This window comes from Gobius niger, assembly GCF_951799975.1.
Source record: "Gobius niger genome assembly, chromosome: 7".
NCBI lineage: Eukaryota > Metazoa > Chordata > Actinopteri > Gobiiformes > Gobiidae > Gobius > Gobius niger.
The window spans coordinates 16998838-17021049 of record NC_136858.1 but is presented as its reverse complement, the minus strand read 5'-3'; the positions used below and the strand labels follow the sequence as shown (position 1 = coordinate 17021049).

The 22212-nt window shown below is 42.5% G+C and overlaps 1 protein-coding gene across 2 annotated transcripts; it reads right to left on the bottom strand.

Annotated features, from left to right (window-relative positions):
- Window positions 1–208: 208 nt before the first annotated feature.
- Window positions 209–20951, bottom strand: LOC306965199 (protein FAM53B-like). 2 transcript variants are annotated; one of them, XM_079559450.1, is made up of 5 exons: window positions 20809–20951; window positions 9341–9582; window positions 8111–8165; window positions 6601–7448; window positions 212–1630 (listed from the first exon to the last, which is right to left on the bottom strand). In XM_079559450.1, the coding sequence occupies exons 2-5, from the start codon at window positions 9419–9421 to the stop codon at window positions 1313–1315; spliced, it is 1302 nt and encodes a 433-aa protein (XP_079415576.1). In that variant the 5' UTR covers window positions 9422–9582; window positions 20809–20951; the 3' UTR covers window positions 212–1312. The 2 variants fall into 2 exon arrangements, with proteins under 2 accessions (XP_079415577.1, XP_079415576.1); XM_079559451.1 differs by lacking the exon at window positions 8111–8165 and having other exon boundaries at window positions 209–1630.
- Window positions 20952–22212: the final 1261 nt, after the last annotated feature.

Sequence of the window (22212 nt, the reverse complement as noted above, 5' to 3'; positions counted from 1 at the left end):
GGCAGTTTAGAGCAGAAATATGCTCCATCTCTAAAAGGGAAAAACTTCACTGTTGTATATAGTTTGTGATTGAGACTGCAGCTTTTAGCCCCACCCTTCGGTAAGCACGCCATGGGAGAGGGACTTGAAAAAGGTTTCCATTTTGCATTTACAACTGATTTGTCTCATTTGGGGCTAAAATCCTCTAAAGACATGCAGTGTTCACATGCCAATCTCAGAGCGATCGTCCTTATCAAATTGTTTGGGTTGTTGAACTCGGAAAGAATGCCGGACAAGAGCATTTAATAGCTTCTCTAAGAGCTTTTAATGGAGCTTTGATCGTGATTACTTTTCCAGTCGTTGATGGCAAACAGTTGGAGGTGGGTTATCCGAGGTCCGCTGATCAAAGCTGCCCTAAAAGATGCTGTAGAATATGTATTTACAGAGAGGAGCAACACGAATGAGTGCAATTTGCTAATTTATTTAGGTTCATTCTGTTAGAAGAGAGGCCGTACATTCTTGCTCCTTCACAAACAGCTCATAAAAAAACAGTTCCATAGAAAAATAGACACTGAAGTTAGAACTGAAAACATTAGATTCAGTGTTTTGTTCAAATATACACTTTGCGTAAGAAACTACAAAAAAAAAGGTCAGAAAGTGTGGTTTTCTCGGAGGCTAGTTTCTTGAAATGGTAACGCGAGCATCCGAAAAAGAAGGCACTGCCATTTGTATCACTGTCCTTTTTTTTAAAGCTTATCAAGTCTACATTCAGCAAAGTCACGATTCTCTTGTGCGCACAAAACAAAAAATTAAAAATGGACAGAAAGGGTCAAGTGTATGAGAAGCTTCTCCGTTTTTTTTTATCCCCTGACATAAATCACGCACGCCCCGGCCCCGTCGGCAGAGGAGAACAAACCGGCGGCGTAAATACAGGAGAGCCCGGCTACACTACAGTACTACGAACCTACGAACATTAGCCAGCTTTGGAAAGGTCATCAGGTCGGAGAGCCAGTGGGGGACAAAGGGAGGGGGTGCTTAAGACTAACCCTCACTTTCCCGCTCCTGAGTGAAGCTGAACACCCAATTAAAAAAAAAAAAAAAAAAAAAAACTAATATCACTGCTTTTTGATTGAAAACAGTATAAAATGTTCAAAAAGTCTACACTCTTCTCTTTAATCTGCCAACTCGAAATCACTTGCGCATCTTCCACACGTCCTTCCTTTTTTCTCTCATTGCTTTTTCTCGTTACAAGCTTGGGACATTCCGGAACTTTCGTCAACCCTTTTTGTTCAGTCTTTTACAGTCTCCTATTAAAAAAAAAAAAAATCCACGTTCAGTTTCGCTCAATCTGGTCAAGATCCAACTCTCCTCCCAGCTGGAAAATGTCTCTCTGCTGCATCGCACCCTTCCAGAGGGTGTGTTTGGTATCGTCTGCTACATCGGGGGAGCCCGAGCGGGAGTCCACGCTACAGGCCGAGTCGCTGTCCTCCTCGTAAGACAGGTCCTCCGTCTCCTCCGGTCTCGGCTCCAGCCTCGGTTGGGAGCTCCGGTTATTGAAGTCCAACTCTGGGCGGTTCTCGAAAGACGGGAGAGGGAAAGAGTCGGCCACTGAGAATCCGGGGCAGCTCAAGCTCTGGAAGGTCTGAAGGTTCTGCAGAGATATATAAAAGAAAGAGGATTAGCAATGTAAGAAGACATCAATATTACAAACTGGAATAGCGTTTTTAAAGCAGTACTAAGTAACTCATGCCCCTAGAGGTCATAAGCGGAAAAAAATACTGTGCATTTAAAGCATTTGCATCAATTTCATGAACCTGAATGCTAACTTTGTTAGCATTCCTGTGACAGTGATCCAGAAAGTTATGAAACATGCTTATAAAAACATCCCTGTGAAGAATTGGGACATTACATGTGATTACATGAGTTTGGACACAACAAACAACTTAATTTACTTTCTTTCATTGTTTGTTCACCGAGTGTGGAGTGAATGTACAATTGTCTCATGTAAAGCGCTTTGTGACTATATGTCTGTGAAAGGCGCTATATAAATAAAGATCTTCTTCTTCTTCTTCTTGTGAACGACAACAAAAATCCCCCTTTTTGCTAAGGCATCGTCTGTAAGTATCTATCATTGTGTAACATTAGGTTATCACTTAATGTAAGTTTGATTTGTGTAACATTATTGAGACATCTAACAAGCGAATTGGTTTGTGCTTGGCTCGCTAGCTTCGTGCTAATTGGGTTTGTGTTTTATCATGAGCTGCTGAGCTAACATAGCTAAGCTGCGTTATTTGTTTAGGTACTGTATTTTTTGGGCATGAATGGCAAGAATTGGAAAAAATATATATATGTTGGTTAGAAAATCTCAGTTGACCAGAGGAAAAACAGATCCAAAACGAAAATCAGGCAGATGTCATTTGGTCAGGCAATGGCAACAGGACAGTTATAAGACAGAAGCATTTGCCAAAGTCTTAATAAGTTATAATAGTGTGGGAAAAAATGGCAAACCTGTGGAAATCCCTTTTCAACATGCCTCGTGCTTTCCTTGTGCATGGGCCATTTTATGAATAAACTAATGAGGCAATAAAAGCTGAAAGATTTTGGCAGGGCACATTTTTGAACTCTCGGCTTTCCCAATATGTCAGTTTAAGTTTCACGCAGGCACACGGTTAAAAAATGACAGAAAAAAACAGGCCCTACAAAACCACCGAAGGTATCCAGTTCCTCTTTTCTGGTTTACTTATCACCATGTACCACAGGGTGAGCCACACGTTTCATTCAAAACCTCTGCCATGGCCAGGAAGATGTTATGTACGGTAATCCGACACAGACAACTGGACCAAACGTGTGAGTGCCTTAAGCAAAAGCAGCATGTGCCGAGGGTCCCTGCTCCCCACACTTTTGACCTTTTTATTCCGCAGGAGCTTGTCTTTTATGCCCCGGTCATGGTACGTTTCTGTTCGCAGACAAAAGTGTGCAGTGCAGTGAAGGGGTTAATGATCTCTGGACTGGCCCGGCAGCAGATGTTGGGAGCATGGAGGTGAATAGAGATGAGGTCTGTTTCTATACAAGCCAGGGCTTACATGACGGACAACGCTAATGTTCCCTAGCATGTGTTAGGACATTGCTTTTCCTGTTACAATGAACTGGGTGTATTCCTTTTTTTTTTAGCTCTCCCTAAGCTTGACTCAGTCTCTTTTTTTTTTTTTTTTTACCATAACATTGACCAAAAAGGGGAAACGTCAAGGATTTTTGCAGTCTGAAACCCAGCTTTGCTCACTGTGCCGCATTAAGTGGCTGAAACATTCTTACATGGGTACACACATAGGCCATTTTGCTGGAGTTACACAACTGGAGTGAAAAGGGGGATTTCAGAACAATGTGCATTCTCTACAAAATCATGATTTTTACTAATTCACGGCCTATTAGTACTCAATGGCAGGCATTTCAAATAGGTTATTTTACTCTGAAGCATGTTAGCTAAAGGTCAAATAGTTAGAAGAGTTCAGATATTGGCAGTGGGTTCATGACTGTCGATTTGTCTTGTGAAAAGAAGACAAATAAGCTTTGTATAATTGGGGCAAACACATGCCAAGTTCTCGTGTACAAATGCATAATGTACCACTTTCAAAGAAACTGTAAATAGAAGTAGTCCAAACTGAAACTGGGAAGTACTTTTTGTGCAGATGTGCGCCACAAGGCAGAGAATGCAATGTGTAAACCTGATGCTGGGAAATGCCTATCTTGCACTGCAGAAATATCGGAGGTAAATAGTGTTCACGCACACTGGTGGTGAGTGATGCACAGCGTGGAACACCCCTGGGACATGTCGAAGCCCATCGCTGCACACAGAAACACTTCACCTCAGGACACCGACCGAGAGGTGTTCCCACAATCCTCTGGGGCTCGTCCCTCAGCTATGATCACCATGACTGCCATGCCAGGAATGAAGTGCGAAGGAGCGAGGGGGGAAGCCAGAGGAGATATTAATAGAGAGACGTCAAGTGTTTGTCTGCTCGGCTTGTTGTGCAAATAATGAGCTCTTTCTTCACTCTGCACTTGTGAATGCTCACACACATGCAGCCGCATTCACACTGCAGCAGTTTACCACCTCTGCAGCACTTAAGCTGCAACATTGTAAACATCGCCACAACAACGCTTATCATTGGCACCTCATCACCATTATCATTACCTTCACTTAGACAAGCAAAGCTGTGCATTGCTTTAGGTTATATGCAAAGTTTGTGATGATTTATGTGTCATATATGTTGTACCACTCTGTCCCCATCAATACAGGGCAGAGGGGTTCGTCATCATTTGTACAAGAAAAGCCATTTGGTACTGTTGTGGTGACTTTGTGGTGAGTCTTTCCATTCATTACTGTCTGATCAACATGCCTGGGAAAAAACAACAGCTGAACATGGAAGAAGGGCAGCCGGGGATAGAGAGGAGCCACACGTCTAACAGGAGGGATATCTGAGGAATTCTGGGGTTGGTCTCCGATAAATCCCTATGGAAGCCCGGGTATATCTGATTAGCACGACATGCACGCGCAGAATTCACACCCGCCTTCATTGACGTGGCAGAGGAATCTGGAGGCAGAGTTACTCTGTGTTCCAATGACAGGTCGCACTGGGACTTGTTACGTGTTGAACCTCATATACTAAGCTCTAAACCTGCTGGAGTCTACAACAACACACAGAACCTGTGCTGTGCCTTGGCTTCAGGTGTACTTTAGCCTCTATTACTTATTAACACATTTCAATTAGGTGAAGTAGGATGACAAGGGTGCACAGGTGTAGACTCAGCCCATTTATTGACAGTAAGTTAAGTCCGGGCTAGGATTCAGCCATTGTGTTAGTTTGGCTAAAATGATGTAGAATTATCTGGAAAGTACTGTAAAGGAAGTGTGCTGCGTTTTAGTGGAAGATAGACCTTTCTTTATCAAAAAATGCTTCCCATAAAATAACAGTTCTATTTTCCACGTCATCACATCCTTTTCCAGCCTGTTCGCCAGACACCGGCACTCCCTTGGCTGCAAAAGACACCAAATCATCAATTTGTTTAGAGTGGATAGGCCCAGTCAATTCAGCTTCTTTAAGTTGGACTGACTAAGAAACTCAGCATTTATCAACATGATGGTGTGCTAGGAGTGCTCTGCAGATAGTGTATTTTTTGCACTCTTTCTTCTTGGTTTAATTTTTCTACACTGTGACTCTGATGTAATGTGAATCCCTTTGATCTGGCTGCAGAAATCAAAACGGAACTCTCCAGAAACCATACAGTTTTCATTACAGGGAAATTGAGTGTATAGTTGGCTCGGCTGAAGTTACATTGCCTGTTTCTATTTCACATTGCATTTGGACGGCTTTATTTGAATTTACCCTGACAACAGATTTACACAAGTGTTCCTAGCATGGAGTGGCGTCATGTCGTCACCTCTTTCAGGTACAAAGGCATGAGAAAGTAAACACAGGTGACAGGAGACCAGGAGCCACATGTTTAACCTCACGCAATTGCCAACTCAAAAATCCAAGATCCAGAGAGAGCGTGGAAAAATATTAAGACTAACATCTACAATGTCATTGAAAGGTTGCACCTTCCTAGAAGCAGATTTATAAAGACATAGTTATAATTTTATGAACGTATGATGAACGGACGTGATTTTCCCCTCTTAGCAGCTGGCATGAATACAGGAAACATGCTCGCTAGGCTCCATTACCAAAGCCTTGTTGATCCAACTCTGGCCAGGTCCTCGGGGTGACTGACTGGGAACACAATCCTTTTGGAAAAGGGAAGGGAGGGAATAAATGGCAGGGGCTTTCTAAAAGAGAACTGGAAAATGGACCTTTTTTCCATGACAGAAGGTAGAGGAAGAATATAGCTTGTCACACAGGGGAATAATATGAATGACCAAACGGGGAATGAGGAGAAAAGTCTAAAAACAGACCTGCACTTCCCGAGCACAGCTTTTTTGTTGTAATGATGCAGGGCTCTTGGGAGTGAAAGCAGCGCAATAGGATAGAATAATAAATCTCATCAAATGGCAAAACACTAGCAACAGAGTGCATTCTTTAAATAATACTAGAAAACTATTTTTGGCCAGAGTAGTTAATAATGCGCGATCATAACTCTTCTCGTCTTTCCACGACAGCAAACCACCGGAATAAAAAACCAAGTCTGTAAATAAAATGTATCTGTGTAATGACCAGAAAAGGGCTTGAACGTTTGGACAGTTTACACAACAGGGCAAATGAAATGATAACCGGAGCTAGGCCTGCTCGAGCGAGGAGCCAGGCAGCGTGACCGAACATGAGGAATGCTTCTTTAGTGAGCACCACTCCCTGAGCTGAAGGCCTGAGATCACTTAGTCCCAAATCTCCCGCTGCAGCCCAGGAAACCTAATTTGCCTTGATTTAATCCTGATCAGAAGCAGAGATGGCTTCGATGTCGTGAAGGTGAACAAAACAGTCTTTGTTTGTGCAGAAAGTGGGGATGTAGTTAAAGGGAGGAAGATTTGAAATACCATGAGGCTGAGTTATGTTGAATCAGCGACAAAAGTGATACTTAGTTAAAGTTAAATACATTTACGTAAGCTCGCTCACGATCTGCAGGACTAACCTGAGACATCTTAGCCAGGTCCAGAGAGGGCCGCTGCTCCTGGGCGTCCTCGGGCCTTCTGCGCTTCATGCCGATCTTCTTATCGATCACACAGGGCTGGGAGCGGCTGCGGGACAGGCAGCCCTTCCCTGAGGACCTCTGCGCTGCTCTCCTGCCCAGCTCTGGAGTGGAGTCTGGAGAGCTGGCCTCTGACGCCTCCTCTGTCTGGAGCTCTGGCAGGCTGATCTGCTCATGGGACAAGGAGAGGGGGCGCAGGAAGTGTTGGTACGGAGAGTGCTGATGGTGCGCTGGGGGTGAGGTGGGGGACACTGGGGAGGCGGTGAACTGATGGTGGAGTGGCAGGCGCTGGGTGAAGAGCGGCAGGTCCAGTGGTCCGTCGAAGGGCAGGCTGCAGCGCGAGGGCAGGCTGAAGCTGGAGCTGCGCTGCATGACAGGCAGGTTACTCCCTGAGAGAGCGCTGCCACCTCTGACACTACCCCCGCTGTGACACCGCCTCTTCTCCACCGCCGTCCACACTCTGGAGCCCTGCGGCCGCCAGCAAGAGCGGAAGCTGCCGAACTCATCGGAGAAGGACAGGGAGCGGCACTGGCGTTTGCTGGGCGGAGCAGCAGGAGTCTGGCTGGGTGCTGTAGTGGTGCTCAGACACAGGGGGCTCGTCTTGGCGCTGTCCCCCAGGCTGAGGTCTCTGATCAGGCTGGTGATGGCAGAGGAGCCTGGTTCCTTGGCCCAGGGCTGGCTGCTCTGTGCTGGCAGTATGTCCCACAGGCTTTCCAAACTAGACCCTGACTGACAGGGAGCTCCCTGCTGGAGGGCACAGCCACGGCCCATGTCCAGCCACCTGTCCGCTTCTGCAAGACAGCATATTCTCATTACAGACTCAGTTTCAGAACTGTACCAAGTGTCTGTTACAAAATTAGGACAAACCCCGCCCACATATATTGAAGATAAAACACAATATTGTGTGTTGTTGAGCAGTGAAGGGAAAGGAGCAATGACAAGAATCTGACAAGAATAAAGGAGGAGCCAAAAGTTACAAACATACAATAGACATGTGGTTTCTGTAGCTGATTTTGTCCAAATATTCACAATAGTAAATGCGATACTAATGTCAATATTCACAGTATATGCAGCAGTCAAGGCAGTAATGTCGCTGAAGATCACCCACAGAAATGAATTGAAGCATGGCCCTTGTATGTGAACTGCTATGTCTTTTAACACAGGGGGTAATTAGTGCTATACTAACTGAGCCAAAGGGAAATTGTTGACATAGGCAACAGCATATTCAATTACAGTTTGCCTCCCGTGAGAGCGGTGTGCAACGTTGTGTGAAGGCAGGTGCACTCTGATCATAAGAGGGGGATGAGAGACACACGCCCAAAGAGAAAGTAGAAGAGCAGTGAAACTTGATGAGGCTTATATTACAATATTAATATGTCCTTTTTTTTTCTTTACACAGACAGAATCATGAGTGCACCACATACGTAAAAGCAAAGTAGAGGAGAGAACCTACCCACAGTTCCACAGGAGAAGAGGGTGGTCCCCCTGCTCATGGTGTGGAGCTCACTCTGCAAGTGCGCAAAAGTAGGCTCAGTCAAACAGTACTATTTATATTGTACATATTCGATCACTCACAGGGAGAATACAACTTTTGGGTTTCCGTTTATTATGTAACAGATTGTAAAGATAGGAAGATGAACAGATAATTTAACCAATTGTGGTCTGTGAGATGTGTGTGATGTGGGGGCAGGAACCCGACTGCCGGCGAGCGGACATTGCGTTTGTTGCTGTGGTTCCACGCTTCCTGTTTTGCCTCCAAATGAAAAATGCAAATGGCTTTGAGAAGCGCAAGTTTCATTTACGGTACTGAGAGTCACCGAAAAAAGCACAGACGGTTCTGTGTTTCTGTTAAAGATGGTGAATTTGTAAATATGTAATAAAAGAGACATGTAACGAACATAGGCCCATACTTAAGGGTTGGGAATATTATACAATTATGGTTCCAATATTTATTTATTTTTCATTCCAGGCTGCATTAATCATTACCGGTTACCATGAATAGAAAATCCATCCAAGCACCTAAAAAGGTAATTGAATGAATGACTAAAAAGATGCTGCTTTGCCAGGTCATTTAGATAAAACGTGTCAATTTAAGACCATTATTGCTGATTAAATTACAAAAATGCATTGTGTGTTCCACTGAAACATTTCTTTGCACCTATGCAGTCCTCTTTAGAGAACAAAGGCCTCATTTTCCCACACGCCTGTCTCCTAACCTGACACCATCACCTCTCAGCTTACGTCTTACAGCTGGGTGGTGACCGTCTGCTCAGAGGAATGAACAAAAATACTGTCACACAATGCACTGACTCACCTCCAGGTTATTACCACAACAACAAATGTTTCCCAAGTTACCAGACTTTGAACCGCAAAAACTGGGTTATGTTAGCACAATAAACCGAGCCAATTGGTAATCTCAGCTGGACGCTTTATGTTTCCCTTTCAAATAAAGTCATGCAATAGAGTACATGATGAACCACTGAGTTAAAACACTTAACATAAAGGAATACAGGTTTAAATGTGAACTCATTTTTCAAATACGAAGCTGCACCTTTACCCCGCTTTTCAAATTACTTTTTAAATTTTATTTGTGAACCTGACACCCATTTAAAAAACATAATCAGATGTCATGAAAGCTATTAGCGTGTAGCCTAGCAAAGAGAGGTACATATAGTTTTCTCACCAGCAGTCTCTCCTTGTTCTTGGACCTTACATCATTGACACCCTTCTTCTTTTCCAGTGCTTTTGAGAAGATGATCACCATGTCTGCTCCAGGCCGGTCAGGTGAAGGAGAAGCCCTTGAGCGGCCATCTTAGTTGAGGGTAGTTGGGAGGAAATGGTGCCTTTCAGCAGAACACACAACAGGTTGGTGGCCTCCCATCTGCAGAGCTGGCCTGAAACGCTGACTGTGTCACACTTCAGCAACTGGAAAACAAAAAAAAATGCAAAAAAAAAATCGTCAGTGTTGTTTGGGTAAGCGTTATTTGTGATGGGTCATTTTTTTTAATTGCCAATTCATATTCAAGATAATATATGTCACAAAGTAATATAATATAATGTCATATAAAAATACACTATAATGTTACATTACAATCATAGACTAAATAGCAATGGACAGAGGGTTCATTGTGGGCTAACGAAGCTCAGCCATGTTAGCAATTTGAAGGGTTTTTTGGAGCCAGCTCCACTATATAGAATAGGGCTGAAAAAGAAGTGAAAATAACAAAAGGAAAAATATAAGACACTGTTGTGCATGTTCAGACAAACATGTGGAGGTCAGAATAACAAGCCAGTGTTTGGAATAATGACTTAAAGAGAGGCCAAAAGGTTTCAATGTAAAGTCCATAGGAGCCAGGAACTTCCAGAGCCAGCCACAATTTCCTTATGGTTACAGGAAGAAGACGACCACAGTTAGGTCCATTCTTAATTTTACAGTCGATGATTACAATATGAGCTGATGAAAGCATTTAAGTTGACTTTACACTATGACTAATCAGATTTAATCGGGACTTGTAGACGATTCAAATTTTATTTGGTAATCTAACCATTATCTGGTTTTATCTTAAACAGACCATGATTAAATTATCAGTGGCACAAGAACATTATACATCATTATACTTTTCACCATAGTTGGACTACATCTAATAACTTTTTTGTATTCGACAACTCAGCTTTTTACAGTTATAATTATTAGCTCAGGAGTGAAATGCTTATTTCTACACCTCCAATATAAAATGTATGTATATTGAAGGCCTGGAAATGAAAAAAAAAAAAAACATGAGTGAGCTAATAATTACAACAGCAAAAAGCTGACTTGCAAAAATCATTAGATGCAGTCCAACTATGGGGAAAAGGATTTCTACCAAAATAAAAGTACTTGGTGTTACGGCTTTAACTTTAATATGAGTACTTCTCTTCTTCACTAATGTTAAAAGTGCAAGCTCAAGTGTTTATCTATTAGAGTCAGCTGAAGCCACAAAACTTATGGGAACCGGGGTGGAAGACAGAGCAGTGTTTAGCTCATCCTGGAAAAGGCATCAATCATGAGTGCAGATGTGCTGCACAAAACATGAATAGGAACAGTATAGGGAGAGGCGGTCGAATAAGGGAAAGGCCAGACAGTAGCAAACAAACAAAAAAATGTAAATGCTCTTGAGGGTTGGATTAGTTTTGAGGCAGAGAGTCCATATGGGGAAAACATGTCCAGACATGTCTATTAGAGCAGCTGATCCAGCCCCATGATTACTGCACTGTAACTGGCACGCTGGAAGTTCAAGTAAAGCTGCACAACCCAAATGTTGCTGTACATACGGTATCCATGTGAGCTTAAAAGAACGTATTAGAATAGTGGGGGTAACCCAGGGAGCCTAGAATCAAAGCTGCATACTTTACCGTAACTGAAACAAAAATCACTATTTAAATTGTCGCATTTAGCAAATCGCAAAGGCAAAAACAAATGATTCTCTGCAAAGGAAAAATAGCCTGTCTTCATGAGCTCTTATTATGTATGAACCTCGCTAACCCTGTAGTAATGACCTCTACAAACCTGTTCTAAGAAACAGTCTTCTCTCACATGCTAGTGCTTTATGGTGTTCACACTTTATGAATTGCTGTTGTCATAAAACATGCATATTTAGATATACCGGTAAGCACATAATAAACCGAAATATGCAAAAGAGTTGTAGAACCTAAATTCAACTTCCTCCCTGTGGTGCTTTTTGCAAACGGGAGAGGTCTTGTACAGCAGCTTTAAATCCAGCAGAACTTACTCCTTCAAGCTATTGTGCGGAAATGTCCAATCACATCATCGCTGCAGCCTACAAACTTGTCATCTAGTACGTGTTTTTCACATTGCGTGCGCCAATGTTTTGAATCTGACCTTTGCCCCTTCATTAAGTAAACCACCAAACACCGCGACCCAACTATAGAGCCCCAGTGTGGTTCGTATCCTCCCATCGACTGCAGGCTAATGACAGCGTTCTGCAGCGGAGCAACACGTGAAGTTAATGGATCTTCCAGGCATACTACGCTATCCTACCCATGTAACATGTGGTTTTATGTTAAGTTTGGGGCGGTTACACTTATATAACGTGCCTTGGGAGAATACTTCGCGGTTTCTGCTGCACATGATAAAAGGAGGAACATCACACACAAAAATGGGCTAAGGAAACGCAATACTTCTCTCAATAGTTCTCTTAAATGCACTTTTAGTTCAGCATTATCTCCGATCCCTTCTGCTTTTAAACCCCATGACAACTATAAATGTTTTGCGTCGGCCTGCCCCCAAACCAAACGCTAGCATATGACTCCCATTATCTCCATTTATCCCAGGGAAGTCAGTGGAGCACAACTGGGCCTCTACATTTGGAGTTCCCGGTTGGAGGAAACTTGAACGCCGATGCTATATGCACATCACTTTGCTGATTAGGGCTGACATTGACTAACTGACAACGCATTGGGAGAGTGTAGCCATGCAGCAGACCAGGAAGGGGTGTTGAGGTGCACAGCGGGCACATGTAACGCTGCGGCGTGCTCTTGACCAATGCAATTAGCAAGTGTGACATGTTCTATTAAGGGCTAGAACACAAACTAGCAAGTGTGAATGAGTGCGCGCAGGCTAACCTGTTCTTGTGTGCGCTGCCTGGCAAGTGGGGGGTCATGGGAGAGGGCAGGGCGAGTGCGAATTCAACCCCGCAGCCATGCTTACTTAATGAGGCGGCTCGACGCGATGGGGGAAACCAGAGCTTAATGGGCGCAGAAAGGAAAAAAAGAAGAGAGGAACTGGAGTGCACTTGTGTTGAGAGCTCTACTGATCAGATTTTAACTGCTCAAAATGAGTTTACTCTGGCGGCGGAGTTTCGCTGTTTGCACTAGATTGAAGATAACAACTCCACAGAAGAGTCACTGAGCATGACAGCCAGGGAGACTTTTTGCGTTTCGTTAGACAGGTTTGGCACTCGCTGAATTAGATCATGATTCATGCTACCATAAATATCTCAAGTTCAGCAAAACATTAGTTCTTGTCTAACCGTCTGGGAATATGCCTAATGTCATTACCCCTGTCAGCACTTACGAGTGATTTCAATTCAATTAGGGTCAAGCATAACTTAAAGTGTGAACATTCTCCATTGTGAGTCAAGTGTGTTCAATGAATAATATGTGTTCTTAAGCCATTTGATAAAGGAAAATTTTAATTTTCTAAAAGACTAATGGTTGCGTGTGCGTGCGCGCGCTTGAGTGTGTGTGCGTGGGTGTGTTAAACCCTGTGAAGAGCATTTTATATTTCATCAAATTGCTGGCAAATGCTCTGCAATAACAAGAAGATCAGGAAGCATCAGACATGAAAAGAAGTTGCAGGTGTTGAAGCAGCAACAGGTGCAATAGCTAAAAATAGTCATTGTATAATGCATCATGCACAAAAGATAAGGATGCAAAACATAAAAATATTTCCAAAATATTTAGCAAAATATATAGTGCTACAATTTTAAAACACTTAACATATACTGCTGTATAGAGATGGCACAAGTAAAGTATGCATTTTCACCTTCCGCCATTGACTGGATTTGTCTTTGTTTCCTACAATCACTATTGCCGTATAAAAAGATATTGTACATGACAAATGTTGCATTACACAATACATTCCAGATTTTTTTTCAGCGATTAATGTAATTACTAGAAATAAGATACGACATCGACCTTTGCCATGGACCATGGAGCAGCGTATTACTGCCTGCTCTGTGTTCACTTTTTTTATAGCAAGATTTAGCGCATACTTACAAAGGTGCAAAGGAGACGTGAAAAGGTGACACAATACAACACATATAAGGGAGGAACTGTATACTGTATATTAAACAAGAGAATAATGTATTAATGATGAAAAAAAAAATAATAACTCTGTGTTCTTTTCTATTGGCCAATAGTCTGCAATAATTATCTAATTCTATAAGGGTAAAGGAAGATTGAATTTGGATTATGGTTAAGGTTAACTGTAACTAATTCAGAGCCAATGAGTAAATCTAATCAGCTTCGTGTACACTCTGGTGTAAACACCAACTCTTGGGCAACAATGGTCACCGACTTAGCGGGGTGCTCTAAAGGGCAGCTAAGATAATATGGCTCTCTGCCCAGGCTGTGATTTGTACAGGCAGATGAATAGAAGCCTATTTGGGGCCCCCTGAAGCTTGGTGACGGGGTGTTTGGTGTCCATCACCAATTGGCTCTGCTTTCTGCATACTTCTGTGGAGCACGTCTGGTGTCAAGACTTTGATTGGTGGCTATAATTGAAAAGAACAGTATCTTACTAAACAAAAAATACAACAATCCTCATACATCTGAAATGACAACAGCTTCAAAATATGACCACCCATGCTACCAAATAGCTCATAGCTGATAACATAGTGAAACACTGTGTGCCTGTGCCCAGATTACAGTGGTTAGAAAAATGAATGCCTCCGTGACCTGGGCTTTTTGTCTTTTAAGATCCTGTGGTGTGGATTGTTAATTCAGTGTCAACACACAGCCAGCCCTCCCGTATAATGAGGTCGGGGTCGTAAAAATGGTCCTAGGGAGGTCAAGACATACCATTGAGTCCTCTGGCCATCACCCTAGTAGCCACTGATGGTAAGCGGCGGCCAAAAACAACAGGCCACTGCAGCACTACATCTTCAGAAGTGCATCTGCTGTAAAGTGCTCACTTGGTCAAACTTTACGCACATTCCTAACAGTGACCATGAACCTCAGTGGTAAAAGCTTTTCTCCATTTCAAACATTACTCACTTGAAATGGTACGAGGAGTTCAATGGTAGTAGTCACCTAAAACAACTGCCCAAAAAGAAAAATAAAGAGTGCTGCCACAATAGTTTTAGGAGTCTACGTAAAAGTCCACTTGACACTGTAGCTCAGCTAGCTTAAAGACATGCTACAGTTCATGCAAGAAACATTTCCCTTTGCACTCTCTCTAGGTCTTGCTTCCCTTGTGGTCACATGCCACATGTTAGAGAACTGGGTGTGGAACAAACTTAATTACCAAACACACAAAGACAAAATGTGATATCCTCATTGTGACTCTTAGCGTCTCAATAACTGTTACATCTTAAAGCAGTGTATACGCTGAAGTTCTGAAGAGGCTAAGTTAGTGAAGACACCAACTTTTTAAAGATGTGCAGTGTTACGGATCACCCAATCTCACACCACACCACTTATTTTGGCTGGTACTATGGCTGTTGCTCTAAAGAGCTTGTCAACAATGAATTATAGCCATTTCAACAGAGAAAGTATTACAACAGAGAACAACACATAGAAATGCGGTGAGAGTGAAGAGGATAAACAATTTGTACCACTTAAGGATCTGAAGTTGCATTTTGTAGTATAGTAGCTCCAAGTCTTTCACAGCTATGCTACTCACTATGATATGCTTCATAAAAAGAGAGGCTAAGTACAATGTTCCTGTGAATTGAATGAGTCTCCATAGCAACCTAACACAAACACGCGATAACAGTGGTGATGTGAGAAAAGCAGAAGTCATTTAGCCAGTGACAGATTATCTGGGCTGCTCACTTTTGCTCTAGTGGAGTGATCTAGTGGAGTGTGCTGCCGTATAAACTGCATGACTGAGCCGTAACACTAACCTGCACTGCAGCTATAGGATATTCCAGTTCAGAACACACTCACAACTACTAACTGAATAGAAACCGAACTAACCTAGACTTTGGTAGGCTAGCAGGTTCAGGTGTTGGAGGTTGAAGTTAAGAGAAAAGTATGGGGCCCCGAATTGCCCCCTGGGGTGACCCTGGCATGCCAGGAGTTTCCATACATAAGGTAGTACCCCACTAATTACCCCCCTCCCCTCTCCCATTCCCAATCCATGCCTTTCTGCTTGTAGTTTTTCCATTATCCACGAGTGCCTGTCTGCGATGCACACAAACCCTAATCCATGAGGGATACATTACTCAAAAGCCTTCAGTGCTGGCCAGAAGCCCCCAACAGCCTGCCCTCCTCCTCCTCAACTGCTTAAAATGCTGCGCAAGGGGACCGCTCCTTTTGTTGTGTAAGTAGGTGATGTTATACAGATTGCCACTACCGATCAGCGAGCGATAAAGCGACAGTGCCCTCAGACGCCGTTACGTAATCTCATAATTCGTAAAGCGAAGCGCAGGGGGGAAAGACGGGCGTTAAAAGCATATGGTGAGAGCGGCAGAAAGAAAAGCATGGGCCACATACCGCCGCTCCATTCATTCAGAGGGGCTCGGCTTGGCCATATGGAGGTTGCCGCTTAGTGTGACGGGCTTAGCTTGTACAGAAAAGACCTGAGGCATCACTTTTGAACTAGTCGTTTGGTGACTAAGATGCAAATGATCTGGCTAAAGTATTCCACAAAATCTGCCTAACCTTTTAACACGTCCAGACTGCTTGTCAAGGCAAATTTTGAAATGTCCAACTGTTGCATTCTGGCATATTGGTCAGCAGCATAGCCTGTCCACAAAGATCCATTTACAAGCGGTCCGACACTTGTTCCCTGGTACCGCTGTTCCCGACTTAGGTTAGGTCTAAGGTAAGGGTTAGTATTGGGGTCAGGGTTAGAGGCTTGACATGGGTCCCATTCCATGGAGGAGTTTGCTGGGAACATCAGCATATGTCTGTTCCAAAGTACTGCTGTCCCCCATGAAAGCTAGGTGGCAGGGCAAGTCCTCCTGTCCAAAGAAAAGGGGGAACAGCGGTACTGGAGAACAGCGGTACGCATCCCATTCATAGTGAGATACTGTCTAATCTAGGTAGGTACATTTTCATTCAGAATCAGTTGGATATTTGCATAATTACTCAAAATGACAGTACATTGTCATTTTGAACATTACATTCATCTGGATCTCAGTGTATTGAACTGTACACTGAGATTAAGAGGAAACAATACTTGCGAATACTTGCTGTGTGCTTGCATTTTGAAATAGTGCTTTTGTTTTCATCACTAATCAAATTGAGACATTGGTGAATTCTGTCCTCTATAAACTGAACTGATATTGACATGGTCCAGGTCACTCCTTTGACAGATGAAACCCAAAATAAAAACAGTAACTCCTACTTATAATAAAAACATGTTGTACTTCAATCCTGGTATAAAGAAATTGCCAATGGTGACCAATCAAATCTGATTCTGATCAATATAATCAAGAGATCAACAATATCACATATACTGTATATTATGACCTTACAGCCAGGGGTCAATAATACTCAAAAATCATTTGAGTGAGACACTTTTTATTGTGGATGTCACAGCCAGGGGTTGAGACACATGTCACAGTGATAATTGGCCCTCTTTGTGCAAGCAGGATCATCAAGAAGCACTGGCTCTGTCTCACTGGCTCAAGCCTAGACAAGTACGGAGACATTTAAGTGGGATGTTACACTTTAAATGTCAAGCTCATATGGAAGAAAGCCATATTCGGTGATGCTATGTGGAAAGAAATGCCAATCAATTAAAAGGGACTATACCTGATTTTTTTTTCTACTAGTGAAACAAATTTGGTTTTGTCCTCCTGTAGTACATTGTAAACTCAGACATTTGTGAGAAACACACTGTTCATCGAATTACAAAACACATCTCATGAATTCTCTTTTCTAGCATTTCTATGACAATGCCCCTGAAAAGTGACCCTGCGAGTTGTGAAATGTGCCTCTAAACTGGCCTCTGAAGAATCGGGATATTACAAATATGTTAGAAAAGTTAGGAATGACTTTGGACCACAACATTTTAATTGAGTGGCTTCCTCTTTCATTGTTTGTAATCAGGTATAGGGCCTTTAAGTGACCTTTGTGTCAGAGGTGTAGCGCCATGTTGATAATACCATGTGTTACAAGTCTGCAGTGAAGTAAAGTAATAGTGATGCCAAGTCAGCTCCAAGCACTGATTGATTATATGTTTTATTTTTGACACGTTATAAGGCCATTATTAGCTGGACTGAACTGGAACTAACAGATGTTTCGGTTTTGTTCTGAACAATATAACTTAAAAATTATTTCAAGTCTCTTACTCAAGAGTTCAAACATAAAGTATTACTGTTTGCAATAGTATCCTTCAACTATACTCTTCCTGGCTTCAGAAGGGCATTTGGTGTAAATGTGGGTGGTGAGGATCTAAAAATACACTGAATAAGGACTCTGAGTACAACTGAAACTCTCACTTCCCATTTTCAGAAAATGAATAGCCCCTCATAACCGAATCAAAATGAAAGACCTCCAATGAGGAAATGTACATTCTTGCCTGCCACCAGGCGTGTAAAATGCATGAAAAATATGACAGAATTCTGAATATAGTTGAAAAGATTTGTGATATTTTGACATCACGTTAAATGAAAACAAAACCCCTCTTATTTATTTGTCAAAATGCCCTATGTCCTAATGGATAATGCCCTACTTTCATGCAGAACATGCAGAACCAGTAGCTAACTGTGGACATGCCCAGTGTGCAGACGAACCACTAAAAGCATTAAAAAGTATGTGAAGTATGACACAGCAGCAGCAGCATATGTATTTCAAACATTCCCCTGTGACAGATGGCGATAAACCGGAGGCCCGAGGGAACAGAGTCAATCATTACAACACCGGCCACAAGTTCTCCTTTGTCTGGCCTGTATAAAAGTTGAGGGGACGGCTCGCTATCACCACCACCACAGAAAGACCACAGCGGCCAGCCCGTGTTGATGGGAGCATTCTTCCTGCATCCCAGAATGCTTTTCATCTCTAAGTAGGGCCTGCTGCCTGTGTCTTTGGGGGTTGGGGGAGTGCTTCTCTGGTATATGTGAGAAAGCCTTCTTTTCTTTTCAGCAGCAGGTCCCCGGCTCTGTGGGCGTCGAGATGGCAGACTTACAAATCTGCCATGCTAATGGGCAAAGTAAATAAGAGCGATGGAATATACAGTGGGCTCAGGAAGTAGACGCATACCCCTCTATTTACAGTATTTCTATGTTGTTATATTGAAGTATGATACTGATTTCTTAAAAAAATAACTACACTCAGGCAAAACTTGGCTGTACTTCCTTCTATCAGGGATAATGAATGAGATTTACCACTGACCTGATCTTTTATGAATGTTATGAAACGCAGCACAGCTAATTGAGTGGAATGGAGTGGGTCAATAACGTCTGAATACTTACTATGTCGGTATGAATTTTTTTTCCCATAAAAATGTTTTAGAACTTGGTCAAATTCATCCCTAACTTTCTTAACTCATTTCTAACATCCCAGTTCCTCACAGGGATGGATATACATAACCCTAACCCATACATACCCTTCAGGGAGCCATACTGTGCAAAAACTAGTATGGCTACCCTGCGAGTTCATCGATACATTATAGTGAAGGACAAAGCCAATGTGATCCCTTTACCAATAAAAAGATATGAATGAGTTTTAGACCAAACTGCAACATAAAAATATAATAATACTAATAAAATGTATTTAACTAAACCAGGTCAAGTGTCTAGAGGCAGTGCCATTTGAGTGTTGGTTATAGCTGCAGGGTCATCGAGAATAAAAGGGAAGTGAAAATGAATAGTGAGGAGCATAGAGGCAGACAGGCATAGCTAACCATCCTTTAGTTTAGTGGGAGCTTTGCATAATGCCCCCAGGCCAGAGACGAAAGAGACGAAACGGAGAAAGAGACGCAACAACAGTGAAAGATACAAAGTGCATACTGACAAAACGGGGCAACAAGTCAGATTGAAATATAGGAGGAGGACAAACAAGAGACTAGGGAAGGCAGCAGCATGTGCGTCAGTGAGCGGGCCGAGCCACAGTTGTACACACAGGCACAGAAAGGACAAGTGCCTGGCTCAGCACACAGCCTGCAGCTGCCCACTGACAGAATGGGGCTCTAATAGGGCCTTTTGCCTCGGACACAAAGACGCTGCCAATATGTAGGCCCTGCACACACACGCACACACACCAATCCCTTTAAACATCAACCGGCCTTGATTGCTTCCATAAATTACACCTACACATGTCTGAAAGTAGACTCCAGACCAACAATGTGAACCTATACTTTCTGTCAAGTAGTGTTAAAGGTAAAGAAGGAGGGGGGGGGGGGGGGGGTTTGCCAAAGGCTCCACACTGTTCTTATCCATCTGTAATTACACACTGCAGATGAAATGTGATTAAACCTCAGCCTCTCGTATATGTCAACGCCTGAAATTAAGCTACACCTTCAATTTGTGAGAGTGATTTCTCGAAACAGGACTCCTCCGACTGCTACCACTACTGATATTTCCTGTTTAGTTAACTGAGCCAGCCAGGCATCCCCTAAGAGCAGTGAACAGCGTCCAAGTGGCAAAGAGGGGGAACTTTTCGAATGAGATTTTCAAGGTTTCATTTGTAAAAAAAAAGAAATAATAATAATAATGCAGTGCACACAAAGATCAAGCAAGTGGTCTGCAATATACCAAGTTGCAGGAAACAGAAAACAACAGACTTCCAGGCAGAAAAGATGACCAGTGAGTATTATAGAAAGACTTATTTTTCTAAAGCATACATTCTTTCATTGTAAATAGTACACTTTGGCATTTGGCCCACATTTGTTTGCACAGAGACTATTGTGGCCAACTGACATGGAAAAAACCTACATGCGAGGTGATGAAGGGTTAGAAGCCTTAAACTTTGTGCTACAGGTTTGTGGTGAGCACGAGTGTGTCAATATGATCAACCAACCACACTGCAGATCTGCCTGCCCTGCAAGACAACAGCCATGCACTGAAACGAAGGGACTTTTCCACTTCATTGCGCAGTGTACCAGACAGCAACATGTTGATCTGGTCGAAATGTGACCTATAGTTTTAGAATAATGTGCTGTCAATAGGATATTTTGTGTATTTGGAATATAGTACACCTACTAGGCCTGTAACAATAACACAGTAGTTCAACAGGCTTTACTACTATAAAGTTACCAACTCTACTTAACTCTTCAAAACTAGCTCAGATCATGATGGATAAGGCAAAATACATCCACCCATGTTACTATAGCCTGCCACGAATAAATTGAATTCCTTCATTTAACTCTTCTGTTCCAAAGGAAACTGCACAACAGACAAAGTAGCCCAAAGTTCCCAGCCATTCAGCGAGTTCGAAATAACGAAAATAATGTTATAATGGCGTGTCTAAGCAAACTACCTGACCAGCAGAAGTTCTGTCGAAGTTGGGTCATCTTCAACAAAGGAATCAGTGAAAACATCTGCTGTAAAAGGCTTCTCACTTTCACCAGTTCGGCAGTGCCAGCAGAAGACTGAGCAGACTGCGAGCAGCTGAGAGCTCGCCACTGCTTTCAGCCTTCAGCATTGATTGTAACAATATCCGCGTTCACAAATGCCCTTCACTGTGGGGGTGGCTGAATATACTGAGAAACAAGACTGGTGCTTTCCCCCATGAAAAAACTATAGCATAACCTTGTGCCATAAAAGACAAACAAATACAATAAAGACAGTGTCGAATCTGACGATTTAGTTTGTGCAAGCGCAGAGAAATTTCAGCGAATATGATGTACTCCCCTTCACTAATGGTACATTCCACCACGGTCCTCCTCCCACAGGCATGAAGCTTACTCTCTTCTACAACTTTACTGCACATGCTTTTATAAAAGAAGACATGGTCCAAAGCAAACAATCATACCATTTATAATTTAGAGACATGATAGTATTTCTATGTGTTGCTTTAAATATTGCAATTATTTTAAACATTTGAACTCTAACCACAATGTGGCTGTACCCAGTCCAGGAGATGCTCACAGTTTGATAAGGAGTAGGCATTGCAGCAAAGACAATTGCATTTGAACAGTCATCTTTGTGTCCATGATGGCTTTATAGGCTACTTGCTGAAAACATTAGCTTCCACAGCATATTGTCTTTAACAAGATTCATTTGGCTGAGGATGTAGACTTCATCTAGGCCTAAATGACATACATTTTTCCAGTTTTAAGTATCTGAACTACTCAAATGGGTTGAGAATAAGTCAAACTTAGGAAAGAAGAACCTGAAATATTATTATGGGGGGAAAAATCATCCCACATTGGCACTGCTGCCATGGAAAACCTCTACATGGTAAAATATTTCAGCCAATTGAAAATCCTATTAGAAGACCGTCAAAGGTGTTACCGAGGTGATGAAGGAAAAAAACATAAATATTTGCTGTATCACACTCTAGAGGTTGAAATGAAAGCATAGTATTCACAGTTGTGGCATCAAGTCCAAAACCTTGTTACTTTTGAGTGGAGTAAAGTGCAGCTTCAAGTTTACGCCAATCTTTGAGCCATAAGCGTTTAAATCAAGCAAGTAGAAATATTTGCAAATTTACTTTTGTGACAGCTTGTGGTTTGACATAAATTTAGATTCAGAAAAAAGTATTAAAATGCATGTTAACAGCGTTATGACTTTGTTGATTAATAACACTGCACAAAGCGCCGTATGTAATGACACAAAGTGTGAGTAACTGTTGAACCCACTGCAGAACATGAGACAGCACTAAGCTACAGCTCAGCAGGGGAGGGTCTGCTTCATGGGAAATGTCTGAGAGAGGTAAACA